This window comes from Dipodomys merriami, unplaced genomic scaffold, assembly GCF_024711535.1.
Source record: "Dipodomys merriami isolate MVZ:Mamm:240054 unplaced genomic scaffold, mDipMer1.0.p SCAF_19, whole genome shotgun sequence".
Classification (NCBI taxonomy): Eukaryota; Metazoa; Chordata; class Mammalia; order Rodentia; family Heteromyidae; genus Dipodomys; species Dipodomys merriami.
The window spans coordinates 12845387-12862977 of record NW_027203270.1 but is presented as its reverse complement, the minus strand read 5'-3'; the positions used below and the strand labels follow the sequence as shown (position 1 = coordinate 12862977).

The 17591-nt window shown below is 45.3% G+C and overlaps 2 protein-coding genes across 2 annotated transcripts in view; both read left to right on the top strand.

Annotated features, from left to right (window-relative positions):
- Positions 1-11207, top strand: part of Bltp2 (bridge-like lipid transfer protein family member 2) — a 38682-nt gene extending 27475 nt beyond the window's left edge. The window contains exons 28-39 of the mRNA XM_070027300.1: positions 481-663; positions 971-1092; positions 2500-2655; positions 2741-2862; positions 4575-4755; positions 6034-6120; positions 6729-6839; positions 6976-7111; positions 7214-7344; positions 9284-9385; positions 9670-9804; positions 10397-11207. Of these exons, the coding sequence (XP_069883401.1) occupies positions 481-663; positions 971-1092; positions 2500-2655; positions 2741-2862; positions 4575-4755; positions 6034-6120; positions 6729-6839; positions 6976-7111; positions 7214-7344; positions 9284-9385; positions 9670-9804; positions 10397-10579 (1649 nt within the window). The 3' untranslated portion in view covers positions 10580-11207. The remainder of the gene's footprint in view (positions 1-480; positions 664-970; positions 1093-2499; positions 2656-2740; positions 2863-4574; positions 4756-6033; positions 6121-6728; positions 6840-6975; positions 7112-7213; positions 7345-9283; positions 9386-9669; positions 9805-10396) is intronic.
- An 80-nt stretch (positions 11208-11287) lies between these two features.
- Positions 11288-17124, top strand: Rskr (ribosomal protein S6 kinase related). The gene is made up of 12 exons (XM_070027301.1): positions 11288-11515; positions 11894-12142; positions 12226-12309; positions 12429-12497; positions 12858-12927; positions 13159-13263; positions 13433-13473; positions 13893-13920; positions 14005-14094; positions 14183-14271; positions 14374-14484; positions 16188-17124. Exons 1-12 carry the CDS (start codon positions 11459-11461, stop codon positions 16413-16415), a joined length of 1221 nt encoding a protein of 406 aa, XP_069883402.1. The 5' UTR covers positions 11288-11458; the 3' UTR covers positions 16416-17124.
- The last annotated feature ends 467 nt before the right edge of the window (positions 17125-17591 follow it).

Below are 17591 nucleotides of genomic sequence, written 5' to 3'. Positions count from 1 at the left end.
GGAAATCTTGCTAACTTTTTGCCTAGGCTGGCCTCAGACCGTGAGCCTCTCCATCTCTACATTCCAAGTTGCTAGAATTATGAGTGTGAACCATTAGTTGCACCTCTTATATTTACTCTTTTTTTTTTTTTTTTTTTTGTCAGTCATGGAGCTTGAACTCTGGGCCTGGGCGCTGTCCCTCAGCTCTTCAGCTCAAGGCTAGCGCTCTACCATGAGTCACAGTGCCACTTCCAGTTTTCTGGTGGTTAATTGGAGATAAGAGTCTCACGGACATTCCTCCCAGGGCTGGCTTTGAACTCTGATCCTCAGATCTCAGCCTCCTGAGTAGCTAGAATTGTATTTACTCTTAACATGCTGGAGTGAGACCATTTTGTGCTAGGTTAGAGTGAAAGCAGTTTCTGGAGTTTCCCAGACATTATACATAGCTGGGAGTTTGTCTTATTGATAATATCTTTTTCCCACCTCTTTTCTACTTCCTAGATTGGAACCAGCCAGCTCAAGCCCAGCAAGCCCAGCAAGTGCAACGAATCATTTCACGTTGTAATTGCCGAATGTACTATATTAGTTACAGCCATGACATTGATCCTGAACTAGCAACTCAGATTAAGCCACCTGAGGTTCATGAGAACCAAGAAAAGGAAGATCTCTTAAAGAAGCAGGAAGGTACTCAGGGCTTAAAAGCCTTTTAGGAGAGTTAGTAGTTATTTCCTTAGTGGTTCAAGACTGGAATTATTAAGAATGCTATTATGTACTGACACTACCACTTACTATTGTTCTCAAACTTGTAAGTTCAGCTATGAGAACAGCCTATGAGTTTGAGTGGGCATACACGTTTCTACCCTTAAGGCTCTCTTATTCCTTTTCTCTGGGGTTGACTAACAGAAGTGGTTCTAAATGTGGGTTTGGGAGACAGAATCAGTATTTGGGGAGAAACTTGAGCTTCTTATTTAGCTGCTAACAATTACCCTAGGGGCTGTGGATACCTTCACTCTTATTCATCATGAGTTGGAAATTTCCACCAACCCTGCTCAATATGCCATGATCCTGGATATTGTCAACAACCTGCTGCTCCATGTAGAACCCAAACGTAAGGTGAGTGTGTGCCCTTGTAAGATGTTAGCTAGCCTCCAAACCCTGTGCTTTATTTGGTAGCCAATAAGAAACCACATGCTTCACATGGGAAAAGGGCTTTGTGGTTGGCTTATCCTCTATTAGCAGCAGCATTTGAAATTTTACTTATTTAGCTAAGGTCTGGGTGTTTGTGAGACTGTAAAACTTGTTTGCTTGATTCCCCCTGCCGCCTCCCTGAATTATTCTCCATTCATCTAAACATCTTTAAAAACAGTAACTAGAAGCTGGGTGCCAGTGGCTCATACCTGAATGCCTAGCTGCTCAGGAGGCTGAGATCTAAGGATCATGTTTCAAAGCCATCCCAGGCAGAAAAGACCCTGTGAGACTTCTATCTCCAATTAACCACTCAAAAAATAGGAAGTGGCACTGTGGCTCAAGTGGTAGAGCATTAGCCTTGAATACAAAGAGGCTCAAGGACAGAGCCCAAATCCTGAGTTCAGGCCCCACTACTGACAAAAACAGTAACTAGAGAGAATGAAGGAACAGATGACGCTGCATGAAAAAAAGGTACTCCTAACCCCTCTGTATATCACCTTTATAATAACAAAATAAATTCCCCCCAAAACCCCAAGAAATACATCCCTTTTCTACCTCTATCTTCACCCTGTGGGCCTGGCTTGTGAAACTCACATTGTCAAATCTTCTTCACTGACATACTGTTGTTTTTTTTTGTTTTTTGTTTTTTTTTTTTTTTTTTTTTTTTTTTTTTTTTTTTTTTGTCGGTCATGGGGCTTGAACTCCGGGCCTGGGCGTTGTCCCTCAGCTCTTCAGCTCAAGGCGAGCGCTCTACCACTTGAGCTACAGCGCCACTTCCGGTTTTCTGGTGGTTTATTGGAGATAGGAGTCTCACGGTCTCTCCTGCCCGGGCTGGCTTTGAACCGCGATCCTCAGATCTCAGCCTCCTGAGTAGCTAGGATTACAGGCGTGAGCCACCAGTGCCCGGCTTTGTTTGTTTTTTTTTTGTCGATCATGGGGCTTGAACTCTGGGCCTGGGTGCTGTCCCTCATCTCTTCAGCTCAAGGTTAGCGCTCTACCACTTGAGTCACAGCACCACTTCCAGTTTTCTGGTTGTTTATTGAAGATAAGAGTTTCAGGGACTTTCCTGCCTGGGCTGTCTTTGAACCAAGAGCCTTAGATTTCAACCTCCTGAGTAACTAGGATTACAGGCATGAGCCACCAGCGCCTGGCCTTATACTGTTGTTGTTACTAATAATGACAGGTAAATGCAGAAGTGATCCCCACTTGTTCCTTAGTTTTATTGTAGCTCAGTGGTAAAGCATGTACATAGCATGTGTGAAGGCTTGGGCTTTATCCTTAGCACCACACAAAACAAAAAGATCAAATTCATTTCCCTTTTTATTCTTTTAGGAGCATAGTGAAAAAAAGCAGCGGGTAAGATTCCAGCTTGAGATCTCTAGCAATCCTGAGGAGCAGCGCAGCAGCATATTACATCTTCAGGAGGCTGTAAGGCAGCATGTAGCCCAGATTCGGCACCTGGAGAAGCAGATGTATTCTATCATGAAGGTATTTTCCCAAGTAGTCTAAGAATAGAGAGGTCTCCTAGGACAAAGGAAATCTTTTCTTAATTTCTTCTCTCTTGGTTTCCTAGTCTTTGCAGGATGACAGCAAGAATGAGAACCTACTTGATCTGAATCAGAAGCTTCAGTTGCAGCTAAACCAGGAGAAGGCCAATCTACAGCTAGAAAGTGAAGAGCTTAATATCTTGATCAGGTGCTCCAGCAGTCTTTGCCCTTTTCCACTGACCCAGCTAAACATGTTTTTTCATTCTTACCCATGTTCTGATAGTCTTTGAATCTAATGTGAATTAGCAAAGGCCATTATTTGGTAGATTTTGGCATCTCTTTTTTTTTTTTTTTTTTTTTTTTTTTTTGGCCAGTGTGGGGCCTGAATTCTGGGTCCTGAGCACTGTCCCTCAGCTCTCTCTCTCTCTCTCTTTTTTTTTTTTTTTTTTTTTTTGGTCAGTCATGGAGCTTGAACTCTGGGCCTGGCGCTGTCCCTGTGCTTTTCAGCTCAAGGCAAGTGCTTTACCACTTGAGCCACTTCTAGTTTTCGAGTGGTTTGGAGATAAGAGTCTCACGGGCTTTCCTGCCCAGGCTGGCTTTGAACTCAGATCCTCAGATCTCAGCCTCCTGAGTAGCTAGGATTACAGGTGTGAGCCACCAGCGCCTGGTTCCCTCAGCTCTTCAGCTCAAGGCTAGCACTCTACCACTTGAGCCACAGCGCCACTTGCGGCTTTTTCTGCTTATGTGGTGCTGAGGAATCAAACCCAGGGTCTCATGCATGCAAAACAAGCACCATACCACTGAGCCACTTTCCCAGCCCTGGCATTCTTTTTTTTTTTTTTTTTTTGTCGGTCGTGGGGCTTGAACTCTGGGCCTGGGCGCTGTCCTTCAGCTCAAGGCGAGCGCTCTACCACTTGAGCTACAGCGCCACTTCCGGTTTTCTGGTGGTTTATTTGAGATAGGAGTCTCATGGTCTCTCCTGCCCGGGCTGGCTTTGAACCGCGATCCTCAGATCTCAGCCTCCTGAGTAGCTAGGATTACAGGCGTGAGCCACCAGCGCCCGGCTGCATTCTTTTTTTTAAAAGATGGAATTTTTGTTTTGTTTTGTTTTTCGCCAGCCCTGGGGTTTGAACTTAGGGCCTGAGTACCATCCTTGAGCTTCTTTTGCTAAAGGCTAGCACCCTACAACTTGAGCCACAATGCCACTTCCAGATTTTTCTGTTTATGTGGTACTGAGGGATCAAACCCAGGGCTTCTTGCAAGCTCGGCAAGCACTCTACCACTAAGCTACATTCCCAACCCCTAAATGATGGAATTTGTGTTCCTATAATCCAGGGTGTCAGAAACAATCCAAATTTTAAAGAAATATAGTGACTGGTTAACCTAGAATAGGTTTATGACTAGCTAACTTAGAATAGGTTCATTTCTAGATTTACTGTCCACCTCCATTTTTGTTGTTAGGGCTTGAACTGTGGGCCTGGGTAGTGTCTCTCAGCTCTTCAGCTCAAGGCTAGCACTCTGCCACTTGAGCCACAGCACCACTTCCCGTTTTCTGGTGGTTTATTGGAGTAAGATTCTCACAGACTTTCCTGCTCGGGCTGGCTTTGAACTGTGATCCTCAGATCTCAGTCTCCTGAGTAGCTAGGATTACAGGCATGAGCCACCAACATCTGGCTTTCCCTGAGCACTTTTGATCAAGGCCGGCATTCTACCACTTAGCTCAGCATCACTTCCAGTTTTCTGATGGCTAATTGGAGATAAGAGTCTCATGGACTCTCCTGCCTATACTGGCTTTGAATCTCATATTTCAGCCTCTGAGTAGCTAAGATTACAGGTGTGAGCCACCAGTAACCTATTTTAAATGCCTCTATTGTAAATGCTGTTTTCCTTATTGGATTTGGCATTCATATGTCCTTACAGGTGTTTTAAGGATTTCCAGTTACAGCGGGCCAACAAGATGGAGCTGCGAAAGCAGCAAGAAGATGTGAGTGTAGTCCGTCGTACTGAGTTTTACTTTGCTCAGGCACGTTGGCGCCTAACAGAGGAAGATGGACAATTGGGAATTGCTGAACTAGAGCTGCAGAGGTTCCTGTACAGTAAGGTATCTGGGATGTACAGTCACACAAAGAAAATTGTATTGAGGGGCTGGGAAGGTGGCTCAGTGGTAGAGTGCTTGTCTTGCATGCATGAGGCCCTGGGTTTGATTCCTCAGCACCACATAAGCAGAAAAAGCCGGAAGTGGCGCTGTGGGTCAAGCAGTAGAGTGCTAGCCTTGAGCTGAAGAGCTGAGGGACAGCATCCAGGCCCAGTGTTCAGGCCACATGACCCACAAAAAAAGGGAAAAAAGAAAATTGTATTGAGACATTGACCTATTTCGGGAAACTAACTCATAAGCAGAAACAAAAAGAGGACGATATTTATGATTATTAATGATAATCAGGATCAGACATATGAGCAGAGACCCCTTAGATACATCTGCTTATAATTAAAAAAAAATGATACAGATGTAGATGAGTTTAAAGACAACTATCTCAGGAGTATGGGAACCAATCTTTCAAGTCTACCTTGAAATAGAAAAGTTATTCTACTGACATTCTACTTTGTTGAAATTAGCTACTGAGGAGCTGGGAAGGTGGCTCAGTGGTAGAGTGCTTGCCTTGCATGCGTGAGGCCCTGGGTTCGATTCCCCAGCACCACATAAGCAAAAAGAAAAAAAAGCCGGAAGTGGTGCTGTGGTTCAAGTGGTAGAGCGCTAGCCTTGAGCTGAAGAGCTAAGGGACTGCGCCCAGGCCCAGAGTTCAGGCCCCACGACCAGTCCAAAAAAAAAAAAAAAAAGAAATTAGCTACTGATATGGGGGAAAAGCAGCATCATTCTTTACTTCACAAGGAATCTTTGGAAATGAATGAGAATTTTTGTGTGTGTGTGTGTATGTCCTAGTGCTAGGGCTTGAATTTGAGACCGGGGCCCTGTCTCAAAGCTTTTTCACTCAAGGCTGGCACTCTACCAACTTGAGCCACTGCTCTGCTTCCAGTTTTTGGTGTTTAATTGGAGATAAGAATGTCTCGGCCTTTCTTACTTGGGCCTGGCTTTGAGTGGGGATCCTCAGATTTCAGCCTCTTGAGTAGTTAGGAGTACATGTGAGAGCTACCAGCTCCTGTCTCAAGAGAATATTTTTATGTTGGAATAACTACACGTTACTATTAGCATTTAGTGCTTAGCAAGAATGCTGAATTACAGGGTATATTGATTGTACGGGACCAAAAGAGATATCAAAGGTTTAGACTACACACTAGGAGAACCTGAAAATAAACAATGTATGTAGCTGTTACCTAACAAGCTCCTGAGAAAAGTGGAAAGGGGCAAAATCTGTCTTTATAGGTGAATAAGTCTGATGATACAGCAGAACATCTTCTGGAGTTGGGCTGGTTCACTATGAACAACCTCCTTCCTAATGCTGTCTATAAGGCAAGTCTTATTTGTGTTGTTGTTTTTTTAACTTCTTTCTTTCTTTTTTTTTTTTGTCAGTCATGGGGCTTGAACTCTGGGCTTGGGCACTGTCCCTGTGCTCTTCAGCTCAAGGCAAATGCTCTACCGCTTAAGCCACAGTGCCACTTCTGGTTTTCTAGTGGTTTATTGGAGATAAGAGTCTCACAGACTTTCCTGCCTGGGCTGGCTTTGAACTGTGATCCTCAGATCTCAGCCTCCTGAATAGCTAGGATTACAGGCGTGAGCCACTGGTACCCAACTTAACTTCCTTTCTTTTGTTGCTAGGATTAAACAGCCTTGTTATGTGCTAGACAGGCACTCTTTATAACTGAGCTATATATAGCAAGTCTTATTTCCCCATTCCTAGCCTGATCATATGTTTCTCAGTAAAGGGCATTTATAATGATCCTTTCACATAAATCTGCTACAGGAAACAATGTGATCTGAGATGGTGAAAGCCTGCTCAGTTTAGGAAGGCCATTGCCCTTCCTTTCCCTTTCTAGATTTGTGGGCTAATTAATAGGTGATTAGTAGATTGATATTTCTGGAGGACATTCAATCTGGCTATTGTTCACTCTATCCTACAGGTAGTCTTGCGCCCCCAGAGCTCCTGCCAGTCTGGACGACAGCTAGCCCTCCGCCTCTTCAGCAAAGTTCGTCCCCCTGTTGGGGGTATCTCTGTTAAGGAACACTTTGAGGTTAGTAAACAGTCCCTTGAAATCCCAGGATCAAAGGGTATTCCAGAGCTAGCAGTATGTGCCATGTTACTTAGGGGAAGGAAACTGAGTGATTGTGTCTGAACTTCAGTACTTCTTCAACCCTTTCAACCTTTAGGTAAATGTGGTGCCTCTCACCATCCAGCTGACACACCAGTTTTTCCATAGAATGATGGGCTTTTTCTTTCCTGGCCGAAGTGTGGAAGATGATGAAGTTGGTGATGAAGAGGATAAATCCAAACTAGTGACAACTGGTGAGACGATTTATGGTAGAGTGCCAGAAAAATAAGGTGGCAGCCCAAGACAACTGAGGCTTCAGATAGAGGATAACAGTTGGTATGTTTGCTTTTCCATAGGAATACCAGTGGTGAAGCCTCGGCAGCTGATAGCAACAGATGATGCAGTACCACTGGGCCCTGGGAAGGGTGTGGCACAGGGCTTAACTCGAAGTTCTGGGGTCAGAAGGTCATTTCGGAAATCACCTGAGGTATCTCACATGACTCTGATGATTAAAAAAGAGAAAGAGAGAGAGAGGGGGAATCCAGTGTGGTGGCATGACTGACTAATCCCAGACATGAGAGGCTGAAGTAAGATCATGAGTTTGAGGTCACCTTCTGCTGCATAGTAAGACCTTGTCTCAGAGAGTGGAGCAGAAGGGTTAGAGAAGGCCCAATCAGTAGACCACCTGCCTAGCAATCCCAGGACCCTGGGTTTTAAACCCCCATCCCACAAAAAAAAAAAGAAAGGAAAACAACAATAACAACAAAAAAAAGGGGGCTGGGTGCTGGTGGCTCACGCCTGTAATCCTAGCTACGCGGGAGGCTGAGATCTGAGGGTCGCAGTTCAGAGCCAGCCCAGGCAAGAAAGTCTGTGAGACACTCTTATCTCCAGTTAAGCACCACAAAACTAGAAGTGATGCTGTGGCTCAAGTGGTACAGTGCTAGTTTTGAGCTGAAGAGCTGAGGGACAGGCTCCAGCCCAGAGTTAAGCCCCACAACCAACCAAAAAAAAATCCCCAAAAACTAGTAAAATAAAATATACACATAAACACTTCAGTGGGTTTTGTTGCTGGTTATTGTTTGTTTTGTTTTGTTTTTTACCAGTACAGAAGCTTGAACTTACTTAGCTTGTTTACTTGGCTATTACTTTATCACTTGAGCCATGTCTTTTTTTGTGTGTGGGGGGAGGTCCGGTTGTGGGGCCTGAACTCTGGGCCTGGACGCTGTCCCTCAGCTCTTCAGCTCAAGGCTAGCAGTCTACCACTTGAGCCACAGCGCCACTTCCGGCTTTTTTCTTTTTGTTTATGTGATGCTGAGAAATCGAACCCAGGGCCTCATGCATGCAAGGCAAGCGCTCTACCACTGAGCCACCTTCCCAGCCCTGAGCTGAGCCATGTCTTTAGCCCAACTTTTTGCTGGTTGTATGGGGAGATGGAATCTCTTAGACTTTTCTGTTTAGCTGGCTATAAACCACAATCTTCAGGATCTCAGCCTCTAAAAAGCTAGGATTATAGGCATGAGCCTTTGGTGAATGCTTCACTTTTTTCTGTCAGTTATAGGGTTTGAACTCAGGGCCTGGATGCTGTCCTTGAGTTCTTTTGCTCAAGGCTAGTGCTATACCACTTTAAACCATAACTCTACTTCTTTTTTTGGTGATTAGTTGGAGATAAGAGTCTCACAGACTTTCTCCTGCCCAGGCTGACTTTGAACTGTGATCCTCAGATCTCAGCTTCCTGAGTGATTAAGATTACAGGCAGGAGCCACTGGTGCCTGACTACCTTTTTGGTTTTTTTTGTTTTTTTTTGTCGGTCGTGGGGCTTGAACTCTGGGCCTGGGCGCTGTCCTTCAGCTCTTCAGCTCAAGGCGAGCGCTCTACCACTTGAGCTACAGCGCCACTTCCGGTTTTCTGGTGGTTTATTGGAGATAGGAGTCTCACGGTCTCTCCTGCCCGGGCTGGCTTTGAACCGCGATCCTCAGATCTCAGCCTCCTGAGTAGCTAGGATTACAGGCGTGAGCCACCAGCGCCCGGCTCCTTTTTGTTTTTTTTTTTTTGTCGGTCATGGGGCTTGAACTCCAGGCCTGGGCGCTGTCCCTCAGCTCTTCAGCTCAAGGCGAGCGCTCTACCACTTGAGCTACAGCGCCACTTCCGGTTTTCTGGTTGTTTATTGGAGATAGGAGACTCATGGTCTCTCCTGCCCGGGCTGGCTTTGAACCACGATCCTCAGATCTCAGCCTCCTGAGTAGCTAGGATTACAGGCATGAGCCACCAGCGCCCGGCGTCCTTTTTGTTTTTTAAAGGGAGAATTGTGAGAGTTTCAGTTGAGTCTTTTTCCTTTGAGTCTTTTCCAGGGGTAAGAGGTCGATATTTAGGGTCCTGTGTTTTTTCTGATGGTGTTAAGGCTTCATACTCTTTTCATGCCTTTTTAGCACCCTGTGGATGATATTGACAAGATGAAAGAGCGGGCTGCTATGAATAACTCCTTCATTTACATAAAGATTCCACAGGTCCCACTGTGTGTCAGCTATAAGGTATGTATTTCCCCAGTACTTCCTAGAACAGGGTGGGAAAGGAAGCAGGTAAGATCATCAGAGATTACAGGCAGAGAGATCTAGTTTCTCATTGTAAAGCTGGGTCATGAATTATCAATCTGCTGCTGTTCCTTCTGTAGGAGTCAGCATCATTACCAGACTAAGAGGCTATCAAAACCAGTATGTTAAGTTCCTATTCAGGATTTAAACTCAAGTACAGGCTTAGACTCAAAATAGCAACTGATATATTTTGTTTTCTCTCTTTTTCCCTTTCTTCCTCACAGGGTGAGAAGAACAGTGTGGATTGGGGTGACCTTAACCTGGTGCTGCCCTGTCTGGAATACCATAACAACACATGGACATGGCTAGACTTTGCCATGGCTGTCAAAAGGGATAGCAGAAAAGCTCTGGTTGCCCAGGTATTCCCTTAGACCTCATAGTTGTCTGATTAGGAACTAGCAAGCAAGATCTACTCTGGAATTTTTTTTATTTTACTTATTTATTTTTTTTGGTGGATCGTGGAGCTTGAACTCTGGGCCTGGGTGCTGTCCCTGAACTCTTCAGCTCAAGGCGAGTGCTCTACCACTTGAGCCACAGCCCAACTTCTGGTTTTCTGGTTGTTACCTGAAGATAAGAGTGTCACATACTTTCCTGCCTGGGCTGGCTTTCAACCTCAACCCTCAGATCTCAGCCTCCTGAGTAGCTAGGATTACAGGTGCAAGCCACCTATGCCCAGCTTACTCTGGGATTTGTTCTAGGGTATTGACTGCTTTGGAAAGGGACAAGTGAATGTTGCTAACTACCATTAATTTTAGGGAATACAATCTGCTACAACTTCCTATTTAGCATGGGTTCTAATTAGACTATAAGCTTCATGGAAGCAGAACACATTTTGTAATTTAAATTTGCCTCATGTACCTTGTGTTTAACAAATTCTTTTAAGGTCATTTACTTTGAATTATTCCGCTTGTCACTGTAATATTTACCTCTTGATCCTTTCCAATTTGACAGGTAATCAAAGAAAAGCTAAGGCTGAAGCCTGCAACAGGGTCTGATGTACGGGGAAGGCTAGAAGCTAAATCAGACCTGAACATGCAACAACAAGAAGAAGAGGAGAAAGCTCGCCTCCTCATTGGTTTAAGTGTGGGTGACAAGAACCATGGCAAGAAGTCCATCTTTGGCAGGCGCAAGTGATCTGGCAATCCAAGTGACTGCAGTACAGGATCCGGGATCTGACTCCAGGGACTTTTGGGGTGGAAAAGGCTTCCCTTTATCCACCAGGACTTGTGGGAGGTTGGAACCCATGGGGTACTGTAAAGACAGGCACTGTTCTTTAGCAGGTGGCCTGTTACCTGAAGGGCATGGTGGACCGTAATACTGAGTTCCATCTGATGTGGGTCACACCCAGGGCCAGAGAGGCAACACAGCAACCAGACCAGGGATTGGGCCCAGGGGCTAGGCTCCTGCTCAGGACAACTGAAGGAGGGGGGGGGATAATTCTGATTAAGTGCGATAAATTTTTATAAAAGACATATATATATAAATAAATATATATATATATATTTCTAAGTGTAAGGAAGCTGAGGGGAGGGAACATGATCTCTGTCTCACTCCACTGCCTTGTATGATAGTGGTATTTTAGTGTTCAGAGGGAATACCCAATCTATATGCTCACTTGGGAGGATGATAGTAGGAGCCAGGGCTGGCCATGGGTGCCCTACTCTTCCCCCTGGGGTATGCCCTGGAGAATGGCAAAAACATAAAAAACAAAAAATACCCAAAAGATAAGATTTAAAGAGGAAAAAAAATATTTTAAATTTTATGCTGGTTTGGTTTTCTTTCTTTCTTTTTTTAAAATTATGTTGAGTACGTGTGTTCAGCCTATGTTTTTCACTCCCCTGTAGCTGTCACTGTGATGAGGATGGCCTCTTCCCTACTCTTCCTTGATACTAGCCCAGAGCCAATGAGTGTGCATGTCCAAAGAGGCGGGCTCATGTGTAATGCAGCATGAGGGGAGGAATTATATAACTGGGACAGCAGATTTAACAGAAGGAGAGGAGGCAGAGGCTGGGGATGGGAGCAGTGAGCTGTCGACAGGGGCAACAGACCCCAGTGGCTGTTCCTCACAAGGTAGGCTGTGGGGCTTTGGCAGCCTGTAAGAGAAAAGTGAAGCAAGTATGGGCCTCAGGCCCAGGAAGTACCTTAGGGGCGTGTTACTGATACCCAGCCTGGGGGTGGGACTGAGAGGCCACAATGTGAAAGCATTGTAGCCTTGACCTGAGGCATAAGCTTAGGTTCTATCTTTGATCCTGAAGAAAATGCCTAATAATTACTTTCCTAGGGACTTTGAATTATATCTAGGAAATCCAGTTCTACAACAAAGCCAGGAGTGTGGGAATTTTGCCTGGTTCTCAGAATATACCTCTAGGGGGTAAGACTTGAGGGGAAGGAATGCCTATTAATGTGAGCAGAATTTGGTAGGTTTAGAATGGCTCCTTTGCTTTTCAGCAGAGTGGCAACATCCAGGCTCTCTGGCCCCGAGGCTGGAAGAGCCTCCGGTCTGGTATAGGAATCATCAGGTCAGATCTGGAAGAATTATGGGAACCACTAAGGCACCAATGCCTGTACGTGGAACCCCTACATCCAGCCCCATTACTAGTAGCGAAGCCCCTCTCTGAATGGCCAGTGCCTCAGTTCATCAACCTCTTTCTGCCGGAATTTCCCATGAGGCCCGTTAGGGGGCAGCAGCAGCTGAAGGTAGGTCATTGGAATCCCTGAGGGGTCCCACTGAGAAAAATAAAACCAGGCTCAAATGCTCTGTTCTCTGTTTCTCTGTACAGATTTTAGGTCTTGTGGCTAAAGGCTCTTTTGGAATTGTCCTGAAAGTGCTAGATTCTGCCCAGAAAGCTGTATTTGCAGTGAAGGTAGGGGCTTATCTATTTTTCCACATTCTAGTTCCTACTTCCTACTTCTACAGAGATAAGGAGAAATAAAATTCAACACCACTATTCTCCTATGAGTGTTCACTCCTCTCCTTTTATAGGTGGTACCCAAGATAAAAGTCCTACAGAGGAATACACTGAGGCAGTGCAAAGAGGAGGTTAGCATCCAGGTATGCCCAGAATACTAGGAAATATGGTGGGAAGAAGTTCAGGAGGGAAAGGCACCTTTCTTCAGCTTTCTTCTTTTCCTGATTCTATCTGCTTCAGTCTTAGTTTAACACCAAAGTAAATCCTGAGAAATTAGCTATTAGCTAATTCTAATAGTCTTCTCAGAGAAATCCATGTTTCTTATGTTACTTAGTATTATGGTTACAGGATTACCAGACAATCAGTCCCAATTATTGATTCTCCCTGAACTGAGGTGAAGCAGCAAGTCAGTTTCTTCACAACTAGGTCATATCTCATGTCTTGGCTACCTTTATGCTCAATAACCCTATTCTTTCCTAACTGCTTGTTTTCTTTGTCCCTAGCGGCAGATCAACCATCCTTTTGTTCACAGCTTGGGGGACAGCTGGCAGGGAAAGCGGCATCTCTTCCTTAGTGAGTGATTGGTCTCTCCTTATCCCCAGACTCCCATCTGCAGTCTCCCCACCTGAGGTTACTTATCTCTTTGGGGCTTATTCTGTCTTTGCTGTTCCCTTTCTCCTAGCACCTCTCTACCCCAAAGGGAGGAATAGTAAGTGGGTATCAGTTTGGGGAGGAGGCCTATGATGCCTTGAAGCCCAGGCATTGTAGCACCCAAACATTACCTAGACTTCTGGTCCTTTGCAGTGTGTAGGTACTGCAGCACAGATCTGTATTCCCTGTGGTCTGCTGTTGGCTGCTTGCCTGAGGCCTCTGTCCGTCTCTTTGCAGCTGAGCTGATCCTAGTGCTGTGTAAGTGAAACAGTGATAGAGGGGAGAAATTAAGTTGTGGGGAGGAAAGAAGGGAATTGATATTCACCCTGGAAGTCACAGAATATGATTAGTAATGGGGTCGGGGTTTCCAAGAAAAGTAGTGGACAAGAGAGTTTTCAGTGTACCTTTTGCTTGCTGTTATTCACAGGCTATCTCCATGACTTGGGCATTGTCCATCGAGATGTGAAGGTAGGGCTAAGTGTTTTTTCCTTAGTTTGAGGAGGGGCCTCAGTAAGTTCTAACAAGTCCAAGGAGGTAGGTAGGGAGTTGAGAACTGTTGGTCTTGGGGATCACCTATGGAAGCTAATGATCTGGGTCAGAGCCCTCCAAGTATTTAATAAATGCTGAGTAAGGTACCTTGTCCATTTGGTGGGTATACGTGGATGAAAGAATTGAGAAGGGCTGGGAATGTGGCTTAGTGGTAGAGTGCTTGCCTAGTGTGCATGAAGATCTAGGTTCGATTCCTCAGTACCACATACACAGAAAAGGCCAGAAGAGGCACTGTGGCTCAAGTGGTAAAGTGCGAGCCTTGAGCAAAAAAAGCCCAGGCCCTGAGTTCAAGTCCCAGGACTGACAAAAAGAAGAATTTCTTACCGGTAATCTTTCAGATGGAGAATATTCTTCTGGATGAACGAGGTAAGGTTACTTCCATTAGGAAATAAAAAATCATAATTAAGACATGGAATAAAGAGGTACTGTCACCTTTATCTTCTTTTATAGGCCATCTGAAACTGACAGACTTTGGTCTGTCTCGCCACCTGTCCCAGGGAGCCCGCGCCTATACTATCTGTGGCACTCTTCAATACATGGGTGAGAGTGGCTAAAAGCTGGTGGATAAACATTGGAGTGGAGGATATAGTCAAAGGATGTCAATGACAAGTATCTTTCAAATCCCTAGCCCCAGAGGTGCTGAGTGGTGGGCCTTACAACCATGCTGCTGATTGGTGGTCCCTGGGTATCTTACTTTTCTCTCTGGCAACTGGAAAGGTGAGAGAATGGTAGTGCTATTCATCAGAGAAGAGAGCTTTGCTCTCTGTTGGGAAGAAAGAAGACCTTAGAGAGTCTTTATCATCTATATCTTTAACTCAGTTCCCAGTGGCAGCAGAGAGAGATCATGTGGCCATGTTGGCAAGTGTAACCCACTCTGACTCTGAGATTCCAGCTTCTCTTAACCAGGAGCTCTCACTCCTGCTCCATGAGGTAAGGGTGAACACTACTTTTCATCTTGACTACCAAACCATGTATTCATTCTCTCTCTCTCTCCCTGTCCCTCACTCTCTCTCTGCCCCCATATATTCTCTCTCTCCCCCCCCACCATATATTCTCTCTCCCCCTCCTCTCCTTATCATTGAAGTGGTATTTCCTTATCCCTCTGACTGATTTTTTTGTTTGAGGGGAGGGAGTATGATTCAACTTGAGCATTTATTTGCCTTCTCAGCAGCACTTTTGACTTAATTTCTGAATTTCTGGTATCCCAAATGTCTTCCTCATCTAAAAAGATAGATCTGCTTCCAAAAGAGTGTACCAGTGCTACAGGTTATTTTTTTCTTTCTTTTTTTTTTTTTTTTTTGCCAGTTCTGGGGCTTGAACTCAAAGCCTGGGTGCTGTCCCTGAGCTTCTTTTGTTCATGGCTAGTGCTCTGCCACTTAAGCCACAGCATCACTTCTGGCTTTTCTGTTTATGTGGTACTAAGGAATCGAACCCTGGGCTTCATGCTTGCAAGGCAACATTCTATCACTAAGCCACATTCCCAGCCCGTTTTTTTTTTGGGGGGGGAGAGGGGTGCCAGTCCTGGGGCTTGAACTCAGGGCCTGGGCACCCTGGGCTTGTCTTGCTCAAGGCTAGCACTCTACCACTTGAGCCACAGCACTACTTCTGGCTTTTTCTGTTTATTTGGTACCTGGGAACTGAACCCAGGGCTTCATGCATGCTAGGCAAGTACTCTACCACTAAATCACATTCCCAGCCCCAGTACTGCAGTTTTACAGTATGAAAATATACAAACAGATCCTTTGTGCCCAACTTGTGCCCCAAATCAGCCTCAATTTCTCCTTTTACATTTTTTTTCAGTCGTGTGGCTTGAACTCTGGGCTTGGGCGCTGTCCCTGTGCTCTTCAGCTCAAGGTGAGCGCTCTACTGCTTGAGCCACAGCGCCACTTCCGGTTTTCTGGTGGTTTATTGGAGATAAGAGTTTCACTGACGCCGGGCGCTGGTGGCTTACGCCTGTAATCCTAGCTACTCAGGAGGCTGAGATCTGAGGATCTCGGTTCAAAGCCAGCCCGGGCAGGAGAGACCGTGAGACTCCTATCTCCAATAAACCACCAGAAAACTGGAAGTGGCGCTGTAGCTCAAGTGGTAGAGCGCTCGCCTTGAGCTGAAAAGCTGAGGGACAGCGCCCAGGCCCAGAGTTCAAGCCCCACGACCGACAAAAAAAAAAAAAAAAAGAGTTTCACTGACTTTCTTTTTTTTTTTTTTTTTTTGTGTCTGGTCGTGGGGCCTGAACTCTGGGCCTGGGCACTGTCCCTCAGCTTTTCAGCTCAAGGCTAGTGCTCTACCACTTGAGCCACAGCGCCACTTCCAGCTTTTTTGCTTATGTGGTGCTGGGAATCGAACCCAGGGCCTCAGGCATGCAAGGCAAGTGCTCTACCACTGAGCCAACTTCCCAGCCCCTTCACTGACTTTCTTGACCAGGCTGGCTTTGAACCATGATCCTCAGATCTTAGCCTCCTCAGTAGCTAGGATTACAGGTGTGAGCTACCAGCGCCCGCCTTACATATCTTTCTTAGGATTTTTTTTTCCCTGACCTTCACAGGCCCATGAACTTCTCTGTCCTTATCATATTCTTTGTTTAAACTTATTCCTTATACTGGTCTTTCATCCTTCATACTCTTATTTCCCTTCAGCTCTTATGCCAGAACCCCCTCCACCGTCTGCGCCATCTACATCACTTCCAAGTCCACCCTTTCTTTAGGGGTGTGGCATTTGACCCAGAGCTCCTACAGAAGCAGCCAGTGAACTTTGTCATGGAGTCACAAATTACTCAGCCCAGTGCATTGGAGTCGATGCCCTTCCAGGACTTTGACTGTGATCTGGAATCCTTCATGGTCCACTCCATTTCCTCTCTACTGTAGATTGAGGCCTAGGTGGAAACCTGAGGATCTCCACTGCCAACTCAGTACAGTCATCTTGATAATCCAGTTTTCACTTTGTATCCTTGTACTTTGTTATCTTAGGTGTTAGATTAGAGTTTACATCTTTAGCATCCTACTACTGTCAATCACAACTTTTCAGTTCATCTCTGATCAGCGTGGTGACTTTGCTTCATTTTTCCAGTGCTCTTACCCTTACCCTGACAACCCAGGGCTGCTTCTGCCTTTTCCTCTCCTTGGTTCTCTGCCAGGTTTCTTTTCTTTTCTTAGTTTCTTTTTTTCTTTTCTTTTCTTTCTTTTTTTTTTTTTTTTTGGTGCTAGTACTAGGGCATGAACTCAGGGCCTGAGCACTGACCCTAGCTTTTTCATTCAAGGCTTGTGCTCTTAAGCCACAGCTCCAGTTCTGGCTTTTTGGTAATTAATTGGAAATAAGAATCTTATGAGGGCTGGGAAGGCAGCTCAGTGGTAGAGCGCTTGCATTGCATTCCTGAGGCCCTGGATTGGATTCCTCAGCACCACATAATCAGAAGAAAAAAAAAAAAGCCGGAATTGGCGCTGTGGCTCAAGTGGTAGAGCGCTAGCCTTGAGCTGAAGAGCTGAGGGACAGAGCCCAGGCCCAGAGTTCAAACCCCAAGAGCCCAGGCCCAGAGTTCAAACCCCAAGACTGGACCAAAAAAAAAAAAAAAAAGAATCTTATGAATTTTTCTGCTTGGGCTGTCTTTGAACCATGACACCTCAGATCTCAGCCTCCTGAATAGTTAGGGTTATAGGTGTGAGCCTGTGCACCTAGCTTGCCATATTTCTTTTCTTGGGTAGTAATGATACTTCATGGGCTATTAAGGTACTACTTGTTTCATAGAGCAGTCAGAAAAAATGAAAATGTTTTCAAAGATCTCAAAAACTGGGAGTTATGAATATGCAGCTAAAAAACATCTAGGTGTTTGAGGTCAATCTTAAATAAATTTAATTTTTTTTGGAGGTGTCATGGATCTTGAACTCTGAGCCTGAGTGCCGTCCCTCAGCTCTTCAGCACAAGGTGAGTGGCGCTCTACCACTTGAGCCACAGTGCCACTTCCATTTTTCTAGTGGAGAGAAGAGTCTCATAGTCATTCCTGACCGGGCTGGTTTTGAACCGTAATCCTCAGATCTTACTCTCCT